The following is a 27,676-nucleotide window of genomic DNA, read 5'->3' on the forward strand; positions in this document are numbered from 1 at the left end:
CTTCAGAGAATATAAAAATGATAGAAGCTAATAATTTTGGAGTTCTTAACATATGCATGATTCTATCCCCCAAACTTTATATGCAAAAAAACACTTTATTTTTTAAATATTTAGAACATCAGTGTAGTATTCTACATGCATTAATGCATTTTTCTTCTTTTGATGACAGGTAGAGGGTGTCAAAGGTCATCTGCTTGAACAATGTCATAATAGAGCCAGAAGCAGACTTTGGACCAAACATGATGTAGACCCAATAGTGATGGCCAGGAAAGGAGGACACAATGCAGAGTTCCAAAGATCGCCCTAAGAATCAAAACTTTCCTAATGCTTAGCAAGTGAAAAGTTGAGTTTATGTGTGTGGGGTATCAATGTATTGTCATATTGAAAAGTTGGACTTTGCTCCAAGCCTTAGGAGTCTGTTTTGTCAAGGTGTTCACAACCAAAACCTAAATTCCACAAGTTGGTTTTAGAAGGTGTGGTGGATTTTCATCTTATTTTTCTTTAAAAAATAAACTTATCAGCATCTCCTTGTATGCAGTCACCTCTGAGCTGATAGACTCATAGTTGCTTGTTAGGCAGGGTCCTTGAGAACACAGACTGTCAGGCAGAGGTAGCCTGCAATCTCAAGTCAAGCTCCGTCAACAGAAGGTTAAGGTTTGCATTGTTACCAAGTTGGAAAACTACAAAAGTGACATTCCTCAAGGTGCAAGTGAAGGTACATAAAGTCTTGGGATGAATAGAGGCCAGGAGGAGAAAAGTGGCCAAGGAGGAGAGAGGAAGCCCAGACAGGAGATGCATGTCAATAAGAAAGAAGCAGGGTGCTTAGCATGATGGCCATTTGTGTGGTATGGAATTCACAGCGTCTGTTCCCCGAATCTATGTACCATGTGCCTGTTGTATACCATCTGTTCCTCTTCACCACCTCTGTCCTTTCTTTTCAGTCTCCTCTATAAATGTGTCTCACCAAGGAAACCTTGGTATCAGAACTTGCTATCTACTATTGTTCTTCCCCTGACTGCCTTTCTCTGGATGGGTGTGACTCCATGATAGATTGCGTTGTTGGTGATTTGGAAATTTCAGTCTAACATGAATAAAATCACAGTTCTGTGAGGCCAGAGAACCCATCCTGTTGGTCCACTCCTGTGTCATAAGGTTCACTTCGTGGAAGAAAGTTCCCACTCACTCTCTGTCCAACCTCTTGCCGTTTATCCTGTGGGTTAACATATATCATAGACTCTTTACACAAGTGCTTGAATTGTCAGCAGACGAGAGAAATGCAGTGGGTAATAACTCCAAGTCTGAACTCCAGAGCCGCCACAGGACATGGGCTTGCTTAGACCTAATTAAATTCAGTTTATTGGTTGCCTTGCCCACACTACAAGTCTTCCATTTGCCCATCGCTAGTAATATTGGAGAGTGTAAAGCAGAGTTTCTCTGTTTTTTCCAGAAATTTCCATTGCACACAATTGTATGAGAAACAAAAGGAGCCAGGTTGAGCCCATGTTCTGTGTTGTACCAACTACATGTTACTCAGGATCACACAGCTTTAAATTAAGTCTAAGTGAAATTAATTCATATTCCAAATGATACTGTACTGAACAGCAAAATCTAGCTGTGTAACCCTGAGCAACATGGCTTAATTTCTCTATGCCTGCATTTCCTTTCCAGTGAAGGGAAATGATAATACCATCTCATAATGCTAATATTAGGAATAAATGAGATAAAATGTGAAGCCCTAGGGTACTTGGTATAACATGAGCCCTCAATAATGGTATAGTCAAGGGCAAACAGAGCTAGTTTGCAGTTACATTAAATTCACCAAAGGGTCAGAAGAGATGGCTCAGTGGTTAGGTCTACTGGTTGGTCCCAGAGGACCAGGGTTCAACTCTTAGCATCAGTGTAGTGGCTTGTAACCACCTCCAAGTCTGGATCCAGGGAAGCCAACACACTTTTCTGGTCTCCCTGGGTTCCAGGCTTGTATGTAGTACACAGAAATGCAGGCAAAACACTTATAAACATAAAATAAAATAAAATTGAATAAATATACCCAAGGTGCTTTACATTTTTATTTATAAATTATGTCTGGTTTTTAAAGATTCACAACAGTGAAAAGGGGAAATAACGTGTAAGAGAAATGATTATGAAGTATCTCCAGGGCTGTACTTTATTACTACCCTAATAGCAGCAAAATGATCTTGTATTTTGAAGTTTCCTTGAAGTTTTTCTATGACTTTGTATCTTCTTGTTAGTTTCTAAGTAGGATGTTTGTCCCTTACCTATGTAGCACTTTATTTGTCTTTCATTTATAAATTTGGCTTTTGAATTTTGTCTTTGTTTTGTCTTCTGTGAGAATTTGAACTTCAAGGCATGTAAAGAAGAAAACGTAAGAGAGGAGAAAGAGGAGGAGGAAGAGAAGAAAAATAGGAGGAGGGGAAGGAGAAGAGGAGGATGAGGAGAGGAAGGGGAATGTCAGGAAAAGGAAGAAGGAAGTGGAAGGGAAGCCTGAGAGGACGAGGGGGCGAGGGACTTGAAGGCTCTTTGGCTTCTGGTTACATTGCTCTTGGCCAGCCTTTCCCCACATCCGTTATATAAATGTCCTCAAATGCCACAGGGACAGTCGGGGCTGCTCAGCACATGCTCAGTGTGCCGTTGCTTCTGTCTCAGGTTAGCCCCTCTGTTTGTGCCTTAACCTGTGCACTCTGTGGTTTTCTGTCTTTGGCTTTTGTCTTCTAGAGCTTCCCACACTTCTTAGCTCTCAGATGTTGTGGCCATTGCCTTGATGGCTAAGAACAAAATCTCTTTTGGAAAATAATCTATTTAAAAGCAAGGTTCATACCCAAATAGGTTAATGTTTACTTGGTTCTATGCTGGTTCTGTATATTAAGGTCAAATGTACGAACCACAGGATACACATATCTGATTTTAACAAAATACATATTTCCAGTGCATTTTTTCTGATTAACGTGAGTCTTTTAGTATACACAGCATACATATTCATGTACCCAAGATATTAAAACATAATTGAGTTTGTTTCATGCTTCATCACTTAGAAACATTAAATTAAAAATAGAACTTTGGAACCTTCAATATGCCTCAGTGGGTCAAGTGTTTGCTCTCAAGCCAGGCAATCCAAGTTTGATCCCTGGAATTCACACGGTGGAAGGAGAAAACCAACTCTTGCAAGTAGTCCTTATATTTCCACCTGAGTGCTGTGGTATACCTGTACACACACACACACACACACACACACACACACACACACACACACACACACAGAGAGAGAGAGAGAGAGTATGTAATAATAAGAAAAGAGAACTCATTTCTTGAACAGTTTACCTCCTCCAAACATAAGATCTTTTGCACAGAGTCTGTGGGATAATCCACTATGTTGATCTTTTCTCTAAGCAACGCTGAGAAGCTGTCTTTAGAGCTGTGCTTTGGAGAGAACTCTGAGTTGTGCGTGTTCCATACATGGGAGGAAAATGCAAACTTGGAAAAGCAAGCATCCTTGGCTGTTAGATGTTACTATGGTGTTCCACAGGCAACACATCCTCTCCGTGGGAAGCCGCAATGTAAGAGTCATAAGGGGTTGCAATGGCTCACTCTTACACTTCCCCAGTGGGTATCTACCCCAAAGAAGAATGAAAGAGAACCACCCCAGAGATGTTCACTTCTTTGTGTTTTCTACTTACTCCCACTGAATCCCCCCAAAAGGCTAGGATGAAAAGCAATGGCCTCATTTGATATAACAGAATCATCAAATGGATAAATCCAGAGTGCACACAATTCCTTTTCAAGATTAAAAATTAAAGGAACTACTGAGGTCACCCAGAGTTTTCATGGAACAGCAAACTGGTGGATCCTTTATGCATTGCACTGCGCCCTAGAATGATGGTAGCGATGAAGGCACCAGCGATGGTGGCCCTGACCGCTAATGTTTCCTCCATTTGTGTGTGTATGATGAACACAAGACAGAGTCTACTTTTATTTTTGTTTTGGAAAGGAGGAAACTGAGGCAGAGACAGACAAAGGAAGTGGTCCAAGGTTAGGCAATGGCCATGCACATGAAGAAGACATGACAGACACCAGACACTCTGATATCAGGACTGACTTATGCCTTATCTAACATGGTTGACTACCTCCACATTTTTCCTCAGTAAAGCAAAAGTTTTTTACAATAGGAGAAAAAGAACTAACCACAAAAAGATCACTAGGAGTAGGAAGTGTTTTAACCCTCCCACTTTCCCTAGTAACACATATGCATACAACAGGGAATATAAGAATGAGTGAGTGAGGTCCCAAACCCACGGATCCCGGCCCGCAGCAGCTCTCTGCTCCCAGACCCCTTGGGAAAGAGACCTCACCGCCTGGTCAGGTGGGCACTCCTGAGGCTGCAGAGCGGAAGAGACCACCAACACTGCCCACCCCTGCCCACATCCCTGGCCCAAGAGGAAACTGTATAAGGCCTCTGGGCTCCCGTGGGGGAGGGCCCAGGAGCGGCAGGACCCCTGCCTGAGACACCGCCGGAACCTGAAGGAAACAGACCGGATAAACAGTTCTCTGCACCCAAATCCCGTGGGAGGGAGAGCTAAACCTTCAGAGAGGCAGACAAGCCTGGGAAACCAGAAGAGACTGCTCTCTGTACACACATCTCAGACGCCAGAGGAAAACACCAAAGGCCATCTGGAACCCTGATGCACTGAAGCTCCTGGAAGGGGCGGTGCAGTGGTTGCTTCCTGGTTGCTGCCGCCACAGAGAGCCCATGGGCAGCACCCCACGAGCGAACTTGAGCCTCGGGACCACAGGTAACACCAACTTTTCTGCTGCAAGTGACCTGCCTGGTGAACTCAAGACACAGGCCCACAGGAACAGCTGAAGACCTGTAGAGAGGAAAAACTATACGCCCGAAAGCAGAACACTCTGTCCCCATAACTGACTGAAAGAGAGGAAAACAGGTCTACAGCACTCCTGACACACAGGCTTATAGGACAGTCTAGCCACTGTCAGAAATAGCAGAACAAAGTAACACTAGAGATAATCTGATGGCAAGAGGCAAGCGCAGGAACCCAAGCAACAGAAATCAAGACTACATGGCATCATCGGAGCCCAATTCTCCCACCAAAACAAACATGGAATATCCAAAAACACCAGAAAAGCAAGATCTAGTTTCAAAATCATATTTGATCATGATGCTGGAGGACTTCAAGAAAGACGTGAAGAACTCCCTTAGGGAAACACAGGAAAACATTAATAAACAAGTAGAAGCCTACAGAGAGGAATCGCAAAAATCCCTGAAAGAATCGCAAAAATCCCTGAAAGAATTCCAGGAAAACACAATCAAACAGTTGAAGGAATTAAAAATGGAAATAGAAGCAATCAAGAAAGAACACATGGAAATAACCCTGGATATAGAAAACCAAAAGAAGAGACAAGGAGCTGTAGATACAAGCTTCACCAACAGAATACAAGAGATGGAAGAGAGAATCTCAGGAGCAGAAGATTCCATAGAAATCATTGACTCAACTGTCAAAGATAATGTAAAGCGGAAAAAGCTACTGGTCCAAAACATACAGGAAATCCAGGACTCAATGAGAAGATCAAACCTAAGGATAATAGGTATAGAAGAGAGTGAAGACTCCCAGCTCAAAGGAACAGTAAATATCTTCAACAAAATCATAGAAGAAAATTTCCCTAACCTAAAAAAAGAGATACCCATAGACATACAAGAAGCCTACAGAACTCAAAATATATTGGACCAGAAAAGAAACACCTCCCGTCACATAATTGTCAAAACACCAAACGCACAAAATAAAGAAAGAATATTAAAAGCAGTAAGGGAAAAAGGTCAAGTAACATATAAAGGCAGACCTATCAGAATCACACCAGACTTCTCGCCAGAAACTATGAAGGCCAGAAGATCCTGGACTGATGTCATACAGACCCTAAGAGAACACAAATGCCAGCCCAGGTTACTGTATCCTGCAAAACTCTTAATTAACATAGATGGAGAAACCAAGATATTCCATGACAAAACCAAATTTACACAATATCTTTCTACAAATCCAGCACTACAAAGGATAATAAATGGTAAAGCCCAACATAAGGAGGCAAGCTATACCCTAGAAGAAGCAAGAAACTAATCGTCTTGGCAACAAAACAAAGAGAATGAAAGCACACAAACATAACCTCACATCCAAATATGAATATAATGGGAAGCAATAATCACTATTCCTTAATATCTCTCAACATCAATGGCCTTAACTCCCCAATAAAAAGACATAGATTAACAAACTGGATATGCAACGAGGACCCTGCATTCTGCTGCCTACAGGAAACACACCTCAGAGACAAAGACAGACATTACCTCAGAGTGAAAGGCTGGAAAACAATTTTCCAAGCAAATGGTCAGAAGAAGCAAGCTGGAGTAGCCATTCTAATATCAAATAAAATCAATTTTCAATTAAAAGTCATCAAAAAAGATAAGGAAGGACACTTCATATTCATCAAAGGAAAAATCCACCAAGATGAACTCTCAATCCTAAATATCTATGCCCCAAATACAAGGGCACCTACATACGTAAAAGAAACCTTACTAAAGCTCAAAACACACATTGCACCTCACACAATTAAGTGGGAGATTTCAACACCCCACTCTCAACAATGGACAGATCATGGAAACAGAAATTGAACAGAGATGTAGACAGACTAAGAGAAGTCATGAGCCAAATGGACTTAACGGATATTTATAGAACATTCTGTCCTAAAGCAAAAGGATATACCTTCTTCTCAGCTCCTCATGGTACTTTCTCCAAAATTGACCATATAATTGGTCAAAAAACGGGCCTCAACAGGTACAGAAAGATAGAAATAATCCCATGCGTGCTATCGGACCACCACGGCCTAAAACTGGTCTTCAATAACAATCAAGGAAGAATGCCCACATATACTTGGAAATTGAACAATCCTCTACTCAATGATAACCTGGTCAAGGAAGAAATAAAGAAAGAAATTAAAAACTTTTTAGAATTTAATGAAAATGAAGGTACAACATACCCAAACTTATGGGACACAATGAAAGCTGTGCTAAGAGGAAAACTCATAGCACTGAGTGCCTGCAGAAAGAAACAGGAAAGAGCATATGTCAGCAGCTTGACAGCACACCTAAAAGCTCTAGAACAAAAAGAAGCAAATACACCCAGGAGGAGTAGAAGACAGGAAATAATCAAACTCAGAGCGGGAATCAACCAAGTAGAAACAAAAAGGACCATAGAAAGAATCAACAGAACCAAAAGTTGGTTCTTTGAGAAAATCAACAAGATAGATAAACCCTTAGCCAGACTAACGAGAGGACACAGAGAGTGCGTCCAAATTAACAAAATCAGAAATGAAAAGGGAGACATAACTACAGATTCAGAGGAAATTCAAAAAATCATCAGATCTTACTATAAAAACCTATATTCAACAAAACTTGAAAATCTTCAGGAAATGGACAATTTCCTAGACAGATACCAGGTACCGAAGTTAAATCAGGAACAGATAAACCAGTTAAACAACCCCATAACTCCTAAGGAAATAGAAGCAGTCATTAAAGATCTCCCAACCAAAAAGAGCCAAGGTCCAGACGGGTTTAGTGCAGAATTCTATCAAACCTTCATAGAAGACCTCATACCAATATTATCCAAACTATTCCACAAAATTGAAACAGATGGATCACTACCGAATACCTTCTACGAAGCCACAATTACTCTTATACCTAAACCACCCAAAGACACAACAAAGAAAGAGAACTTCAGACCAATTTCCCTTATGAATATCGACGCAAAAATACTCAACAAAATTCTGGCAAACCGAATCCAAGAGCACATCAAAACAATCATCCACCATGACCAAGTAGGCTTCATCCCGGGCATGCAGGGATGGTTTAATATACGGAAAACCATCAACGTGATCCATTATATAAACAAACTGAAAGAACAAAACCACATGATCATTTCATTAGACGCTGAGAAAGCATTTGACAAAATTCAACACCCCTTCATGATAAAAGTCCTGGAAAGAATAGGAATTCACGGCCCATACCTGAACATAGTAAAAGCCATATACAGCAAACCAGTTGCTAACATTAAACTAAATGGAGAGAAACTTGAAGCAATCCCACTAAAATCAGGGACTAGACAAGGCTGCCCACTCTCTCCCTACTTATTCAATATAGCTCTTGAAGTTCTAGCCAGAGCAATCAGACAACAAAAGGAGGTCAAGGGGATACAGATCGGAAAAGAAGAAGTCAAAATATCACTATTTGCAGATGATATGATAGTATATTTAAGTGATCCCAAAAGTTCCACCAGAGAACTACTAAAGCTGATAAACAACTTCAGCAAAGTGGCTGGGTATAAAATTAACTCAAATAAATCAGTTGCCTTCCTCTATACAAAAGAGAAACAAGCCGAGAAAGAAATTAGGGAAACGACACCCTTCATAATAGACCCAAATAATATAAAGTACCTCGGTGTGACTTTAACAAAGCAAGTAAAAGATCTGTACAATAAGAACTTCAAGACACTGAAGAAGGAAATTGAAGAAGACCTCAGAAGATGGAGAGATCTCCCATGCTCATGGATTGGCAGGATTAATATAGTAAAAATGGCCATTTTACCAAAAGCGATCTACAGATTCAATGCAATCCCCATCAAAATACCAATCCAATTCTTCAAAGAGTTAGACAGAACAATTTGCAAATTCATCTGGAATAACAAAAAACCCAGGATAGCTAAAACTATCCTCAACAATAAAAGGACTTCAGGGGGAATCACTATCCCTGAACTCAAGCAGTATTACAGAGCAATAGTGATAAAAACTGCATGGTATTGGTACAGAGACAGACAGATAGACCAATGGAATAGAATTGAAGACCCAAAAATGAAACCACACACCTATGGCCACTTGATTTTTGACAAAGGAGCCAAAACCATCCAATGGAAAAAAGATAGCATTTTCAGCAAATGGTGCTGGTTCAACTGGAGGTCAACATGTAGAAGAATGCAGATAGATCCATGCTTATAACCCTGTACAAAGCTTAAGTCCAAGTGGATCAAGGACCTGCACATCAAACCAGACACACTCAAACTAATAGAAGAAAAACTAGGGAAGCATCTGGAACACATGGGCACTGGAAAAAATTTCCTAAACAAAACACCAATGGCTTACGCTCTAAGATCAAGAATCGACAAATGGGATCTCATAAAACTGCAAAGCTTCTGTAAGGCAAAGGACACTGTGGTTAGGACAAAACGGCAACCAACAGATTGGGAAAAGATCTTTACCAATCCTACAACAGATAGAGGCCTTATATCCAAAATATACAAAGAACTCAAGAAGTTAGACCGCAGGGAAACAAATAACCCTATTAAAAAATGGGGTTCAGAGCTAAACAAAGAATTCACAGCTGAGGAATGCCGAATGGCTGAGAAACACCTAAAGAAATGTTCAACATCTTTAGTCATAAGGGAAATGCAAATCAAAACAACCCTGAGATTTCACCTTACACCAGTGAGAATGGCTAAGATCAAAAACTCAGGGGACAACAGATGCTGGCGAGGATGTGGAGAAAGAGGAACACTCCTCCATTGTTGGTGGGATTGCAAACTGGTACAACCCTTCTGGAAATCAGTCTGGAGGATCCTCAGAAAATTGGACATTGAACTGCCTGAGGATCCAGCTATACCTCTCTTGGGCATATACCCAAAAGATGCCTCAACATATAAATAAGACACGTGCTCCACTATGTTCATCGCAGCCTTATTTATAATAGCCAGAAGCTGGAAAGAACCCAGATGCCCTTCAACAGAGGAATGGATACAGAAAATGTGGTACATCTACACAATGGAATATTACTCAGCTATCAAAAACAACGACTTTATGAAATTCGTAGGCAAATGGTTGGAACTGGAAAACATCATCCTGAGTGAGCTAACCCAATCACAGAAAGACATACATGGTATGCACTCATTGAGAAGTGGCTATTAGCCCAAATGCTTGAATTACCCTAGATGCCTAGAACAAATGAAACTCAAGACGGATGATCAAAATGTGAATGCTTCACTCCTTCTTTAAAAGGGGAACAAGAATACCCTTGGCAGGGAAGAGAGAAGCAAAGATTACAACAGAGACTGAAGGAACACCCATTCAGAGCCTGCCCCACATGTGGCCCATACATATACAGCCACCCAATTAGACAAGATGGATGAAGCAAAGAAGTGCAGACCGACAGGAGCCGGATGTAGATCGCTCCTGAGAGACACAACCAGAATACAGCAAATACAGAGGCAAATGCCAGCAGCAAACCACTGAACTGAGAATAGGACCCCTGTTGAAGGAATCAGAGAAAGAACTGGAAGAGCTTGAAGGGGCTCGAGACCCCAAAAGTACAACAATGCCAAGCAACCAGAGCTTCCAGGGACTAAGCCACTACCTAAAGACTATACATGGACTGACCCTGGGCTCTGACCCCATAGGTAGCAATGAATATCCTAGTAAGAGCACCAGTGGAAGGGGAAGCCCTTGGTCCTGCTAAGACTGAACCCCCAGTGAACTAGACTGGTGGGGGGAAGGTGTCAATGGGGGGAGGGTTGGGAGGGGAACACCCATAAGGAAGGGGAGGGGGGAGGGGGATGTTTGCCCGGATACCGGGAAAGGGAATAACACTCGAAATGTATATAAGAAATACTCAAGTTAATAAAAAAAAAAAAAGAATGAGTGAGTGAGTGAGTGAATGAATGAATGAATGAATGAATGAATAACTTGATGACCCAAGTGAAGTTTTTCTTTGATCTCATTTGATTTTTTTTTTCTGGTAAACTAAAAGAAGTCAACTCCATTCCATACAGTGGTTGCTGGAAATATAGTTTACCTTAGACAAGGATGATGTTGTTTGGCTGTAGGTTTGTGTTTCTGAGTAGCCTCTTCAGAGACTATCAACAGTTTGCTCACACCATCCCATGTTTCCCATCCTTTCTTTTTCAGCAATGGCACCAACAGGCTATGTCCCAGTGTTTTCAGTTTTTAATGAAGCCGTAGCACACCAGCTACATACAAGCCAAAGGGCTTATAGTTTGGGAAGCAGGTTGACCAGATGATCCTCCCAAATTTCTGCCAAACAGAAAAATCAAAGGTTTCTAAGTGAAAAACTTCAAGGTTTATTTTTAATGTGATAAATTATGAGGCATAAGGGGGAGAAGGTTTTTTTTAATCTAGAAAAGTAATCAAGCATTACAGCCGACATTAACTTAATGAATGATTATTAATGGCCAAGAATTTGTCATATGTGTATCACAGAAAATGATAACATTAAGCAGATGAACATGTACCATTTTGTAAAAACATACATTGCATGTACTATGGACAGCATAAGAATGGAATCTAATCAATGTTAACTATAGCGAGCACACACTTAACAGTAAGCATATTTAATTTATCTAAATCATGTCACTGAAGTACTTAGAGATGATTTTATGAAAACAATCACATTTTTATGAACATCTTTATTACTTTATGTTTTGCTTGAAATGGTTACATGTAATTCCTAAACAAAGGATTGAGGGAATGGAGAAATGTCTCCATTTCAGAGTTTAAAGCACTCTCTGCTCTTCCATAGGATCTGGGTTCAATTTCCAGCAACTGCATGGCAGATCACACTGATCTATAAGTCCAGTCCCAAGGAATCTGACATCTTCCAGCTTCTGTAGGAGCCAAACACGCTCATGATCCACAGATATACATCCTGACCAAACACCCATATGCATGAAAGTTTAACTTTTTTATACTTTAAAGTTAAAATAAAATAAAATAAAATTTCCTTTACCCATTAGATTGTCACAAGTATTCAAATTCTTGACATCTTTTCATCAATTTCTATAATTTCAGTCTCTATAGTCATACTTATATGTATGTGATTTCAGAGCTGACCACTTGATATTGGATAATCAACTAGAGGTTTCTTCCTTTTGGAAAACTATTTCTCCTGCTCTCAGCATTCCTTAGTTGGCTTATAGCTCTTTGTCTAGGATTGGAGTCCTTCAAGGGTTCCCTTTCCACATTAACAAGCCTGATGGTGTCATCTTTGTTTGGGTCTCATTTGGGCAACCGTGTTGATGAGACTTTGTGGGTGTCCACTCCAGCCCCTTCCTCATGACATTTCTAATGATGTCCTTTTCAAAGATATTACAACTGGTAAGCAACTGGAATTTTTTTTTGTTTTTCTAATAAAAATATGAAGAAACTACAAAGTTAAACATTTGGCAACAAGATAAAGAAGTCACAAAAGGTACAAAAGACAAAATCCAAAGGAAAATCAAGAAAAAAATCCAAAGCAAAAATCATTGTCATAAATGAGAACACACTAGAGAAGAACAACAAACTTAAAATTGATTCTGTTAGGAAGATAAATCAAACTAGTCTTGGCGCAAATTGATCTAGGGAAAATCAAGACATGAGGCTGGAGAGATTGCTGAGTGGTTGAAAGCACAGCCTGCTCTTCCGGAGGACCTGGGTTCAATTCCCAGCACCCACATGGTAGCTCACAACTGTGTGTAATTCCAGGATCCAACACCCTTCCACAGATATACACGCAGGCAATGCACATAAAATAAAAACAAATAAATTATATAAAAAAGAAAATCAAGACAGAATCAGCCCATACAATTATGAGTATATTGTGAATCGCTTTATATCAATGAATTTGAAAATGTAAATAAATTGATACATTTTACAAAAATAGATCTGTATAAGATGTAATTTTCAAAAATATGAACGATTCTGTAACAAGAGAAACAGTGGCAGTTGTTTAAAACCCCACAACAAAGAAACAGCAGCCCAGGAGGCTTTATGAAAACCGTGTTAAAACATTCAAGGACAAAATGTTCTGGTCACATACAAGCTGCTTCAAAGAAGGAAAGAGAAAGATGCCTTAACTATAAATGTTACATAACCTTGACATTCACACCAAATAAAGATGGTTTGACAAAGAGTAGCCAATCATTAGAGTCTGAGTTTTGTACAGTAAACTTTGCTTTTTAAAGGCATGATTACTCCAATATTTGAAAACCTACTATCATAACTCATCACATCAAATCATATTACTCAAAGTAGCATAATCATCTCACTAGAAGGACAAAATGTGTTCAGTAAAACTGAACATACACATTTTCTATTCAATGAAGGAATATAAAAGTTCTTTAATCCAATAGTGATTGCTAACAATCCATAGGGCAATCTTTATAAAAACATAATAATCTATAAAAAAATCTATAGTATATGTCACAATGAATAGTAAAATATTAAAATAATTTTTCTAAAATTAAGTAATTTACTATGATAAGTATATTAGTAATAAAACTACATCTCAAAGTTTAAATAACTTGAAACTGGAGAAAGCAGACAGTGATTAGCAAGGAGACAAATGATTGCTTCCTTCCACATGTGAGGCTGGCCATAGAGCTCCGTGGTGGAGTTCTGGTCTACCATTCATGAGTTAAGAACTTCAATCCCCAGTGCCACCAATATTCACACAAAGCCAACAACAATTATAAACAAAGACAATCAAAGCATACACAAAAAAGCTGGCAACACAGTTCAGTGGCAGAGCCCTTCCCGGCACACAAGAGGTCCTAAGTCCAATTCCCAACAAAACACACATGCTAACATAATCACACACAGAGAATCAAGAGCGGTGAGTGTGTGTGTGTGTGTGTGTGTGTGTGTGTGTGTGTGTGTGTGTGTGTGTGTGGTGTGTACAAACACATCGTAAGGACACTTCCAAATATAAAGCACGTTTTTCATAGTCTGTTTGCAGATGAATTGAAAGAATAATTCACTTTGTTAAGTGACAAACAAAACAGAACTGATGGGTGAGCTAAATAACATAACTACCAAAACAACATTTAAAATCCCCTCATGATGTTAGGTCCAAGCTTGAGTTCCTAAAAGCCATATTTTTATACTAAACGTGGGCATCTCTAACACATTTGGGGAATAAATACAAAATTAACAAACTGTTCGTGTTAGCATAAGACTTTGATGCCCTCAAAAAACCTGTTAAAATTAAAATTTCAGCAATGAAGGCTATCCCTGGTAATCTTTAGGTTTTTTTTTTTTAAGAGATGTTTCTTAAAAGCTCAACTATTTAACAGGCAGAGGAATGTATAGTCCTTGTCAAATTAACTTACACTGACTGCAGACTTTCCCCCTCTATTCTACATATTAAATTTTGCGCGCACACACACACACACACACACACACACACACACACACAAACACACCTAAGAGGTTCCACTGCTATGCTGCTGTGCTATATACAGTTGGAGCATCCATGTCGCTTCAGAGTTTCTGTTTGGTTTGTTCAGCTCTTGATGCTCTGGGATTGTGGGAGGGCATCAAGGCTAATGAGAAGGACTCTGGCTGTGATTAACTAGAATAGTCCAGGTATGCGATGGGAGGAAAAGGCCTGACATTGTGCAGAAAGAGTGCTTGTTGGCTTAGAGGTTCCATCTAAAGAACTGTCTGCTCGGGTTACCAAAGAGATAAAATAGGAACCAATGTTCAGGAACTGTTGCAGGGGTAGGAAAAATGGGGTAGAATTTATGTTTCCTTTGAGTGGCATCCAAAGGAGAAAGTGGGAACTCATTCTTTTCCTCTTGAAGCCAGCACTTTTTGTGTTTGTTTGTTTTGTTACCTGTGGCTAAGATCAATGTTCCTGAGTTATCAAAAAATGTTTATTTTCAATTTGAAAATTTCAATTTTTTTCTCAAGAAATGGAATTTCTGTTTTCTGAACTCACAAATACATGCTGAAGGTTACTGCAGAGGTGCAGACATAGCGTGCAGCTTAGGACCACCTAGACAGTTTACAGAGTTCTAGTTCTGAATTCGTTGGCTGTTTTTCAGTGACTTGTCAAAATGTCCTGAAGGGGGGACAGTTTTATCAATCATACCTTTAAAAAGACAGCCAATGAGAAGTAGCAACAGCTTACTGAAAGTTCTCATAAATCATAGAAACTGGTTTCTCTGAATTTTAACACCAATGTAGGAACACACAATGAAGGAATACCCAAGAGGAGGAGACATGTTATGCAGGTAAAGGGGCTTCCCCTACTACTGCACACATTCCGGCCCATTCTCTCTTCTTTCTCTGCTTTCACATGTCATTATGCGCTCTCTATCCTCCCAAGTGTTACCTTGAGAGTAATGTCAATCAGAAAGTGTTGAGATGACCCTATAAAAGGCAAAGTTTTGAAGCACAGGGATGACAGGGCTGGAGCTCCCTCTAGAGACCATCCTATGGTCAGGAGAGGGGTCCTCAGCAGTCAACTGGGCGGGTTGATGCTGGCCCATCTCCTGGTTTAAGCTCCTCTCCTTGGAAAGCCCCTATAAACATGGAGGCTAGAAAGAACAGGGTTTGCACTAAGATCCGGCCATGCTCCCTGGAGCCCCAAAGGCAATCTGGTGGGGCTTATTTGATCAGCTCCGTTGTCCACGGCAGTGCTGGACAGTCGCCACGCAATGGACCTTGACACCACATCGAGCACAGAACATTCATGATCTGTTGTTGAACCCTTCTTTGGGTCCCAAGCAGAGACGCAGTCCTAGCAAAATAACATTTCCATTTCACCCTGACCTCATGATTTCCAAAGTAAAGTGGAAAGAGGCATCAGCAAACGTTTGTTTTGGCTTACTTTTCAAAAAGCAAAATAAATACAAGGAACTAAAATGTTTATAAATAACCCTAGTCTTTATTTGACCATATTTTCTTCTTCACTTCGAAAATACAAAATATACCAAGGAACCCAGTTTTCCATTGAAAATAGCACAGAAAACAAACTTTGTACTTCCAAAATATTGATGTTAAGTGATGTTATGGAAGATCGAAGTATTCAACTTTGATTTTGACAGCAGTGAAGAGTATTAATCATCTGGAAGAGCTTAATATAAAGTCCCAGGTGCTTAGGTCTTGAACAGTTAAAAAATGTTCAATACAATTTTTAAAATATGCCTTCCTTTCTCAAGTCTATCCAGTTGAAGTTTATGAAAGAGTTCACAATTATCTCCAAAATGTTTTCCTCCCCCATTACTTGTTCCTCCAGAAAAATAAAATGTCAATGACTAGCCTTACTAACACAAAGTTAAACTCTTAACTGAATATGCTTTGTTAGTAATGTATAAAACTCAGTAAAGGAAGCACATTGGCTTTTAATCAATGCTATACAATGTATCCCCCATTTTCCTCCTTAATCCTCAGACACAGTAGATCAATCACACATGTGGCCTAATCGTCACCTGCTAGGTGGCATACTGTGATTGCAATTGTTTCTGCACACTGAATTCTGTGACTGAATCCTTATGATTTATGAGCTCTTCAGAGACGGTACAAACAATAAAACAGCCAAGACAGCTAAGCTTTGCAAAGCTTACTATAGGGCTCCTTCAGGGTCCAGTTCTCATGGTCCGATTCAATTGTCCCAAGGACCCAAAAGATAAACGTTTCTGTCTTAGACCATGGAGCCTGGCACTGCTGCCTATCTCTCAGGCTACAGCTGGCTCCTCTTCCCTTTCTGCCTTAATCTCACCTACATTTGAGGATTTCCTACTATTTGATTTCTTGGTAAATGCACAACAAAACATGACTAGTGGTTAAAATATTCTTAATGTTCATAATTTTGGAAATATTTTTCTAATCTGATAAGATGTATACAGTTGTATAGGCCTAAGAAAAACCAAGCCAAGAAAATGAAGAAGTATTTAGTTGGCCTAACCAAAGTCATTCGGCTAGTAAGTTACCGAGGCAAGGTGCAAATATTGTGACCACATTCTTGATTCTCTTCTGTCACTTTAATTGCCCAAATGATGTCTAACTGTGATTGCGATTTAACACTTATGGTCACCATCTCTAGTTTCACACCACCAAGGAACAACTCTCCGAAGAATACTGAGCAGTGTAAAACTCAATTTACTCATCTAAAAAGATGATCGTAGTTATACTAACATAGGATTCCTCTGTGGGCTACATTTAACAAGCCTAATGTTTTGCAAGTGTGAATTGATCAACAGTGTGTAACATTATTTTTTATTAAATAAAAGAGAACAAAATGCTAATTTTCAGTGTCCTTACAGAAAGAAGTCTATGAACCTATATCTGTTTGACACAAGGTTACATACACTTGTTTAAGTTGATTTTTTTAAAAGCTGTATTGTTGCTCAAAGATAGACTTATAAATTTTTTAATAGTGCAATATTAAATATTAAATATTTCCAACTGGGGAAATAGTTCTAATTTTTAATCCACTCAAAATCTAACTGAGGTATATAACAATTCATTAATTAATCAATTAATATATTAAATAAAGGTGAAAAAAGAATACCAAAAATTGTCAAATTTCTTGTCAAGTATATTTTTTCTAATCTTCCTTCTAATAAACATATAACTATACATCAATGCTATAAATATTTCAAAGAATTCTAAGGAAGGGATAATTATTTTTTCTAAAACCATACTAAATCATTCACACTTCTGGAAGTGTCTTTCAGACTTGCTGGGGATAGGCAACAATTATCAGTATGCGTATGCTTCAGTACATCCTAATGCACACACATGTGTGTACTCATTCAAATGGTTTTAAAATATTTTAAAATAAGAGCCTTAGTATTTGCAGTGCATTTTCATTCTATTTTAATCAAGTGCCAGTATTGATCATTAATCTATTAAACAGATGTCATAACTGTCAAAGGATCACTACCCATGGCTTTTCATATGCTAAATACAGAATTTTTCTCTATAAAGGTTTTGTATGATAGAATAAGTCGTTAGAAATATAGAAAATTCATCAACTTGTCAAAACTAAGTTGATAAACACACATGCCCAAGGCATTACTTACTGTTAATAATCTTGACTTAATTAAGTCCATCTAGTGTAACTGCATGCTCTGCAAAGTATTGTGAACACACTCATCTGAGTACTTGCTAAGTTCTCCTTCTCCTTTGGAGACCCTGTAACAATCAGGTTAGCCTCTCAGTCCTCTGCCTAGATTTTTCAAGGTGAGACTATGTAGGAATACGTTGTTGCATCCCATAGTGACTTTTTCAGTTCTTATATTGCCTTGTTTTGATATTCAACATTTCCAGCTACCACACAAGAAGTCTGACCATCTCTCCTCATGAACAGCTTGATCTTACAGTTTAGCATAGCTCCTTATACAAGGAATGGAGCCATAGGTGTTCTCTTGGTAAGTAGGGTTTGCGCACAGCTCCGTACCATAATGTACTTCCCCACTTTCTGTCCCATGCCAACGTATTTTAAGTGATGGATACCAAACTTAGCAGGCCTCTGATGTTCTTAAGTCCCACAGGCTATTCAACCTTGACCCTCACCATCTCCTTTTACTGATGATCCACTTATTTTTGATATCCTTCTTTGATGTCCCTGCCGTCCACCACAGCTTGATCAATTTTCCTGTTTGTTGAATACGGAACCTCCTGTGAATATAACACATCCCGCACCTCAGGTTCTCAGTGCTGCACCTTGATTTCCTTTGAAACCAACTAAGAACCGTGCACAACACTCTTCCCACATCTTTAAATCAAAAGCCCAATGGCCAATGACATTCTATAGTTTAGATAAGTACGCAGGCTCTTTAAATTACTCTAAGCTACTGCTTTCTAATAAGGCAAAGGATGGGGAAAGTTGTTTTAGTTAAGTTCTTCAGATCCACTTCTGAGTTAAGGGCATTTTTCACGTCTACAATTATTAACTGCTAATTTCATTACCCTTCCTTAATCTTCATTGTCTTTTCATTGATAAACCATAACCTCAAAATGATATAATGCTGGTAAAGTAGCGTCAGTCAGACTAATCTTTAGGTTCTTCCTCTCATGCTCACACATAGGCAGCCCCTTTGTTGCTATAGATCGTGATGTCATTAGGCTAAGGAAGATCAGAATTAAGCGAGACCAATTCCATACCAGCAAATCTACTTCAGAAAAGTCTGCCTTCTGATGCTCTCTCTCTCTCTCTCTCTCTCTCTCTCTCTCTCTCTCTCTCTCTCTCTCTCTCTCTCACACACACACACACACACACACACACACACACACACACGCACACACACGGGGGTGGGAGATGGTATACATTAATAAAAATAAATCTTAAAAAAACAAATATGTCTGCCTTCCCTTTTCTTCTGGGTAGAGGTCAGAGTTCATGTCTGTTGGGAAAAAAACACAAAACAAAACAAAACAAAACAAAAAGTCCTTCCTCTTGTAAGCCACTCATTTTTCCATTTCATCCTAGCGGAAAATATAAGAAAGATTATTAAGATGACATCTAGAATGATTAAAACTTTGAATGGCCAGGACTCTGGGCCATAGGCACAAAACAGAGCAGAAGCCAAGTCATGATTTCAAATTGTATTTAATTACAACGAAACTTATGTGAGCACCCGGGACGTTGAGGACTGTTCTTATGTAGCTTCCAAATGCTCCCGTGATTTTCATCACAGCACTATCTTTAAGTCATTAAATAGCTTATCTACTATTTGTATCTGAATAATGCTGACAGCCTCTTTCTGTCAGCACTAATATCTGCCTGATGTTATTAAGAGGAAAGGTCAATCTATCTGTCTTTCACCCTATCAAATAAAAATTCCAGTTGACTCATTATGATAAGGAAAATTCACATTAATTAAAGACGGTGCTGACCCCAAAAGTTCAACTATATTATAGAAATCCTACTTTAAAATTGCTCTAGTTATCATGCCATTAAACCCGTAAATTGGAATTCTTCTGGAATATTCTTTGCTTCATGCTGGTGTGTTCCAAACTTATCTCTTCTCACCCCAATCAGAAGTGGTCTGGATCACACACTGTGCGCAAACCTAGCCGTAGGCTCTGTGCTTGTTTTTCATTTAAAAATGGTTTACTTTGAATTTTTTTCTGAGATATGGACAGTAGAGCATGCCAATCTGTCTACAGGACTCTTTCCCAGGTCATGGCATCTTTCCAAAGCAGCAACTGCTAGATAGGTGTCTTCATGCTGAGCTCCTGTTATTTCACATCTAGTCAGGCTTTTGTCATATGTATTAGTTACTTATGAACATAGAAACAGATTGTTGGTATTTTTACTATAGAAAAGCTAATGTGCGGCTTCGTACCAAGAGTAGTGGGACTCGTGACAGAATGTCTGTCATATGGTTTACATGGGACCTGTTATGTTTCTCACATCTTCCCTTAGAATCCTGCTGTTACAAAAATTGTTTGTTTTGACACATGTATTAATATCTTTTACAACCTCATTCAACTGTCACTTTCCTTGTCATACTACATATAAGGAACAAAACAGTTTCTAAAATTATTTCTAATCATTTTCTTGCCTGTTTGGAGTGCTGAATAGAAAGTGTTTTTTATAGGGTGTTAATTTTTTTAAATTGACAGATAAAATTGTGTGTGTTCACTACGTAAAATGTAACTAGAAGACGTTGTTAGGAAACGAAGATGTCCCTCTTTTATGGCACACACCCTTCCCTCCCCTACCTACAGGGACACTTCTCATGCTCCTCTGGGGGAATTTGTTCCTTTGGGGGAATTTTCTGACACTGAACTTGGATGGTTTCACTTCTCCTTGAGGCAAGAGCTTTCTCCTTTCAGATGCTTAGCCCTAGCCAAAGAGCAAGGCCCTTTGATTTCTCTGAACACTGAGCTTTCACTTGAGAAAATGCTAAGCTTGTCCTGTCTTGCAAGCAGCCCCTTCCAAGCCCTGCACATGCCACATCTGAACAGGCATGGAACAGGTTCCGAAAGCTCCCTCAGAGTCCACTGTGAGTAAGTATGCACCAGTACCCCAAAGGAAGGATCTCAAACGCCTGGAGAACACGCTCTCTTCTGCATGCTCCTAGAGTTCATAAGAAACCAACCTAGAACAGATTCCGCTCTTCGAAGACAGCCAAATCTCTAGACTCTCATGGAATTCCACCATTCTGAATGGGGTTGTTTCCTGCAGCTGTTTTTGCCGCTGTTTTTCTTCATGAAAAACTAAATGGTAGTAGAAGAAAATGGGCCAAAGACTGAGACATATGATTGAGTGCTTTCTGCTGTTGCAATAAAGATCACTACCTGACCATTAGAGAACCCTCCATGTGGAAAAAAAATCTCATCAGGAAACAGGCCACCAAGGCACAACCATAGCCATTAAAGATCAGAAGAGAACTCTCTGAGTGAACTTGCCGGTGAGGTCACAGAGAAAGATGAATACCATGACTCTCATGGCTATTTTCTCCTCACTGCTGCAGGTGAGAAGTCTAACACCTCCTCCTTCTTTCTTCAAGACAATAATCATTTTCCTCTTCACCAATTAACTCAGAAGAAAACTTATTGAATATATAATGTGTGCCATTTATAGTATTAACGGCAGCCATCTCTAACAATCACATAGTGTTGTTTTGGTTTTCCATGAGCCAGATAGTGATTACATTCATTAGTTCACCCGATGACATCAGTCTTCCAGGTGAGCAACTGAGGAGGCACAGAAACAAGTTTACTTGCTAAGGATGTAAGTTCCAGAACCAGGCTGTGACCATGGATCTTTTAATCCCAACATGCATGGATGTATATGTTCTTGGCTTCTCTATCATTTAAAGAAAAAAGTGAGGTCTGATGTTCAATGCTCTGGGGAAGACAGACAGGGGACAAGCACGCAGGCAATCTTTAATTTCAAATGGCGAACAGATAACACTGCAAAGCCCATACAGATTTGGAATGATAGTAACCAACTTTGGTGACTCTTGTCACACCTAAAAAAAGAGTGGAGAAAGTAAGGTGCCTAAATCCTTTTGAGGAAACTAAGGCAGAGAAGCTGGGAGGCACTGAGCAAGCGACCCAGCACCTCACTCCACGGCCTTGTCACCATGGTGACGCTTCCTGCAGAATGATGAGCCCAAGATGGGCTGGGGGAAATGAAACCCACTTGTATTCCAAAGTCTGCAGAGTAAGAAAACCCAACCTGGGTGAGATTCCTCCACATCCTGGATAAAAGTGAATACTTCCTTGTTAGCTCTCTTCCTCCCAGAAGTCTACGGCAGAGGCAAAGCCTTAAATTCTATCATATCTTAGTTGATGAGAAAGGAAATATTCCCTTGATCACATAAGCTTCTAGAAACAACCTAAGATAGGATCTATAGTCAGTGAAACGAGCAAACACAACATCTCTGTAAGATTCCACTACTCCTGGGCTTGGAAACATTGAAACACTTCTACAGACAATAAAACAGGGACTGGAGCTTTTGGGAAGTAAAGTTTCCCTCTCTGTAGATTTAAGGAAGAAACAGGACTTCATTTTCTCGTTTGACAATTACAGATATATTCTTTCACCTTTAAGTGTTATAGAAATCACAAAAAAGAAAAACAAGTTTCTCTTTTCCTTTCAAAGAGTTTCTTGTCTGAAGATGTGGGAAAGGCTTGCATCTCTGGTTATCATGATTTACCTCATACATTATGTTACGTCCCCAGTCTTTGAAGTAGGTATAGTCCATGTATCTAAGATTACTGCAAAGGGCAGAGTATCATTAGTTACTAACGCTGCTTTTCCTGGTCTCTGGCTTCTGATTGGCAATAGTTTAAAGGGGTGTGGTGGGAAGGCACAACCTTTTCACCTTACCAATATGAGTGCCACATATACAGACAAGTGGAAATTACCATTTCAGATCTAATAAATTAATTGCTTCTCAGCCTTTTGGCTAAGATCAAGTGCAGATCTAATAAATTAAATATATTTCTTGTTCCTTTTCCAGAACCATTATAAAGTTGTTGTTATTGTTATTGTTGTTGTTGTTGCTTATAATTCTCCCCCCTCCCCCTCCTCCTTCTCTTCCTCTTCCTTCTTCTTCATTATTTTGGTTTGGTTTGGTTTGATTTGTTCATTTTTGGTGTTTTGTTTTGTTTTGTCCTGGGACTTATTATGTAGTCCTGGCTGGCTTCCAACTCACAGATATATCCACCTGCCTCTGTGTCCCTAGTGCTTAAATTAGAGGTGTCCATCACTGCACCAGGCTCCTTAAAACATTCTAGGCATCATACTACTTCAAAACAGTCTACATTCATCATCTGATGTATCCCTTCATGTAGGACTGGATACTCTACCTGACTTCCAATGCTACCATATTAAAATGATTAGATAGCCACACACACAAGCTAGGCTAGCTAGCTTCAAATTAAGGTTAAAGGTTATCCAATAATCAAATGCTACACTAAGTCTCACCTTTCATATTTAGAAAGTTTCCCTTAAGATTATTCTGGGTAGTTAGACTATAAACATGAAAAGCTTATGCAACATTACAGAGCACTAGAAGGAGACATCCTAAGTTCATCACTCTCGGACAATGTTTATTACATTATGTACTATCTCCCATTTCTCACACCCCTGAAGGTTAAAAAAAAAAACAAAAAACTAAAAACCACATTGAATATAGCATTCTTCAAAAATATCTCCTAGGTCTCATCACATTTCTTTAAAATCTGTAAATACAATTCGCATACTTCTTAATTGATTTCTCTGCATAATTGATTACTTTATTAATATAGTTGGTTAATAACTGAAAACAGAGCAAAATAACAAATTTCAAAGGCTTTTAAAGGTATAATATTTAGGGATATTTAATTCTCTGGATGAAGAAAATTCCCTCATACGCACCGCAGTACAAAAACTTTCAGCACATTTAATGGTATGGAAATGAAAATGGTACATTTATGTCATATACTCAGACATCACAGCACGTGTGCAGGGTTTATCGTGTTCTGTGTGATACACTGCTGGAAAAGTAAAAGGCCACACTGTACGGTCTGAAGTTTATGCTACTTCAAAAGTGATCATTTTCTCCAAAGGTAGTTTGCTTCCTTTATTTTTACTTAAAAACAGTTTTAGAATATAAAACCTCAACAAAATAAAAGACTCAACTATGTGTTTTTGGAGAAGTACCCACAAACAACTCTGAGACCTTTGAAAAACAATCTAATTCCAATCACCGGCCTAAATAGGTCATCACTTAACTGAGAAGAATTAAAATTAGCAGTGTAGGGTCAAGTCTTTCCCTGAAACATTTGCAGCCTGTGTGTCCGTTCTCTTCAAAGTCAAACCAGAGAAAGTATCCTGGAGGAGCAGAATGAAAAGGTCGACGGCAAATCTCAGTCACTCTGCTCTGGAACACCGATGGGATTAAGGACAGTGTAGACACAGAGCTAGGGATTTACTCTAGTTGGGGAGGGGAGAGAGGGAAGGTAATAAGCTCATTACATGCAGGAGGGCGACAGAACGCTCCTTCCTGCTTCTCACAAACTTACTTCCACAGTGAACGCAAATGCAATTTAGCGAGACAAAGCACAAACAAGCCCTTCAGCCCACGTTAAGCCCCCATGATGAAACTAACCAGATCGAGAACCTTTCCACACACCGTTATAGATCCTGTGATCCCAACACTAGAAGGCTGAGGTGAGCATACCAGGAATTGGAGGCCAGCCTGTGTTGCACAGAGGGACCCAGGCTCACAGAATGACAACGGGAACTTTAGCATGGCCTGGCATCTTTAAGCATTTCCTCATCTTACACATTCTGATAAGCTCAGTAATTAAATCTCTCCCGGAAGCTTTCGAAAAAATAGAGTAAACAATCCCTTAAGGGCACGATACTTAAATAATGATACTAATAAATCATAAATGAAGATGTTTAACTGCTGGAGACATTCGAGATCCCTCCATTCCAAAGGGCTTCATCAATGTGTCAAAACCCAAGGACCCTTGACTTAGACTCAAGGCAGGGAGATGACAGAAAGGGGCAACAGAAGTGCAGAAAGAGCAGGTTTGTTTCCGGACTCTTCAAGGCAGCAGAGAAGGCACTCTCATTCTTTCTTAATTGAAAGTAACTTTGCTCCTGGCGGAAGTGGGAAGGGGTGTCCTTTCACATCCCTCAGCTGGTAACCATCTACCTACGCTGTATGGAGGAGAGGTCACCCCTGCCGAGGAAAGGGGTGTTCTTTTCACCTGCTTTCCGAACACCACTTCTCCCAAATGAGATCTTAAGAAATCCTGATTCCCTCGAGACTCCCTGTCTGTTTAGCGATGAAATGGAAGGACCTTGGCTGGCAAGGAGACGCGGGAGGTGTGGCATTTGGGGAACTGCTAAGGAACACCCTAAGCTACATTTTTTTTCTTTTTAAGAAAAACGGGGGTGGGGGTATTGCCTAAACAAAATTAGGATTTACTCATCGCCAGATGGATGATAAAATATTTATGGTTTGCCCAAGACAAATTTACACGCCCCCCCCAACACGCACACACCCTGAAGCAAAGGCGGAAATAATCCCAGGGAAAGACTGAACAGGTTGGCTTGCTCCTACTACAACGTCTCTAAATCCTCTTTTCACCCTCTTGTACCAGTCGCCCCTAGTCCCCAGCGCGCGTGCACACACATAAACACACACACACACACACACACACACACACACACACACACACACACACACACGGAGCCCGGCCTCTAAGCGGTCACTTCTCCGCTCCCCTACCCCATCATTAGTTCTGAGCGGACTCTACCCAATAACAGCTCAGCCTCCGGGGTGTCCCTCTGGGTGGCGTTCCTAGCATCCAAAAGGTTCGAAAACGCCTGGGGATCTGGCGCCAGCGCCAAGGTTGAGGAACCGAGGGTTCCTCCTTCCACACCCTCAGCCTGAGAGAGGATTAAGTTGTCCCGGACAGGCAGAGCTCAGGAAGCGGTCCCTCCCACTCCAGCCTCCCTCGAGCTCGGACACCCAGGGGTCCCCAGCCTCTGTGGAGGTGAGCGCGCACTCACCGGAGGTGAGCTGCATCCAAGCACAGATCTTGTACACGGTGGCTGTGTTGCAGAAGAAGAAGAGGGTAAAGCAAACGATGCAGGCGATGATGAGCATCATGGAGAGACCGATGAAGAAGGAGGCAGCTTTGAAGGCGCCCGAGGGCAGCGTGGAGAAGTCCGTGAAGCTACCCCTGCAGGTCAGCTCCCGGGAGAAGCCGTTACCGATGCAGTAGTGGAAGAGCCCGAAATAGCCGGCTTGCGGGGTGTCCACGCCGTCGCCGATCCAGTAGGGCTGGATGAAGCACACCACGTTGACGATGGCAAAGCAGATGGTGAAGATGGCCCACAGCACGCCGATGGCCCGCGAGTTCCGCACATAGTTGGTGTGGTACAGCTTGGCAGCCTCCTGAGCCGGGAGCATCGCGGCGGCGGCGGCGGCGGCGGCGGCGGCTCCGGGCATTCTCCCCCTCCTCCTCCTCCGCCTCCCGGTCCTCCGCCTCCCCCCGCCTCTCGGCGCGCAGGAGACACACTCGCCGAGCCGCGCGCGTAGCAATTCCCCTGCCTCCGCCTCAGCCCAGAAGCACCAGTTCTAGAGTCTGCATCCTCGCTCCCGGAAGGAGGGCGGGGGAACGTGGAGCACCCCTCCGGCTCACCAGGCACAGCCTCCCGCCCGCCTCTTCCCTCCCTCCTGGCCCCGACTCCAGCCCTGCTCCGCACCCTCCACTCCTCTGCCCGCTGCTGCAGCTGCTGCAGCCGCTGCAGCTGAAGCCTCCGAGCCCTCACGACCCCCACTCTTCTTCCCGCCTTTGACTCTTTCCTGAGGGATCTGCTGGTGCCCCGGGGCGCAGGGGACCGCAGCTACTCGGAGATGCTCCCGAAGTGTCAGAGCCAGAGAAGCAGCCCTGGAGTTGGGGGAATCTAAGAGCGCGCCCACAGGAATCCTAGAGGCACTCCCTGGATCCTGGAGGGTGTGCTGCGGGCCACGAGGCTGATCCTGAGAGCTTTTCATCACCGCACCGGAACGTGCTTTGACCTCTGCATCTCTGCAGAGAAAAAAAGAGGCAGCAGTATGGCAGGTGTAGGCAAGAAAGGAAGGGAGATGAGGTTGCCCCAGGGAGGCGTCCCTGTCAAAACCACAAAATTGCCCCTGGCTAACTCTTAGGTGACCTCAGGTTGACAGATGGAGACAGGAGAAGTTGGGCAGAAGTCTGTCACATAATAATGTAGAAGTCACACCTGGAGGGTGATGCTCTATTGTTTCTTGTCCCACTTTCCCACTATGCAACCAAATGAGCTATGGCCAATGGAAGCCCCCAAGCTTCTCTTGAAGTCAAACCCTTTTCTCTCCCACGGAGCTTGCAATAGATGGGACCTGCATGTACAGAAGTAATTGTCACGGATTTTAGAGTTTGTTTGAAAACATCGGATAACTTAGCAGGTGTCCTACTTATTGCACAAATACTCATTGGCAGCTAGCATGTGCTAAAGAGAAAGAGGGATGTGTGTCTTAACGCGAAGTACTTCCACCTCTCCCACAACCGAAAGCTCGGGTTAACCGGAGCATTGTTTTTAGCCTAACTTCCCTGACTCGTTTGCAAACAATCTCTTGCACAGCTAACATGTACTTTGTACTGTCTCCTTCTTTCCCTTCCTTTCTGCATTCTTGCCACTGCTCTCTTAACAGTCCTTTTGAAGCGAGTGGTTCATTTCTATCTCTAGTTCTTCTACTGCCATCGGTCACTGTTTTGTTCCGTCTGAACTGAATAGTGAACCCAGAATGCTCAATAGTAGGGATAGATTTGGGTAATTTTAAAGTCCGCG

General features: G+C 41.0%; 1 protein-coding gene and 1 pseudogene across 3 annotated transcripts in view; one reads left to right on the plus strand and one right to left on the minus strand.

Moving 5' to 3' along the window:
• Positions 1-26,488, minus strand: part of Lhfpl3 (LHFPL tetraspan subfamily member 3) — a 540,637-nt gene extending 514,149 nt beyond the window's left edge. For 2 of the 3 annotated variants that reach the window (XM_087655492.1, XM_087655491.1), the window contains exon 1: positions 25,874-26,488. In XM_087655492.1, coding sequence (XP_087511618.1) covers positions 25,874-26,315 — 442 coding nt within the window. In that variant the 5' untranslated portion in view covers positions 26,316-26,488. 3 annotated transcript variants of the gene reach the window in all.
• Rnu2-12 (RNA, U2 small nuclear 12) lies at positions 22,750-22,830 on the plus strand (annotated as a pseudogene).
• Positions 26,489-27,676: the final 1,188 nt, after the last annotated feature.

The sequence above is a fragment of the Rattus norvegicus genome, chromosome 4 (genome assembly GCF_021556685.1).
Source record: "Rattus norvegicus strain SHRSP/BbbUtx chromosome 4, alternate assembly SHRSP_T2T, whole genome shotgun sequence".
NCBI lineage: Eukaryota > Metazoa > Chordata > Mammalia > Rodentia > Muridae > Rattus > Rattus norvegicus.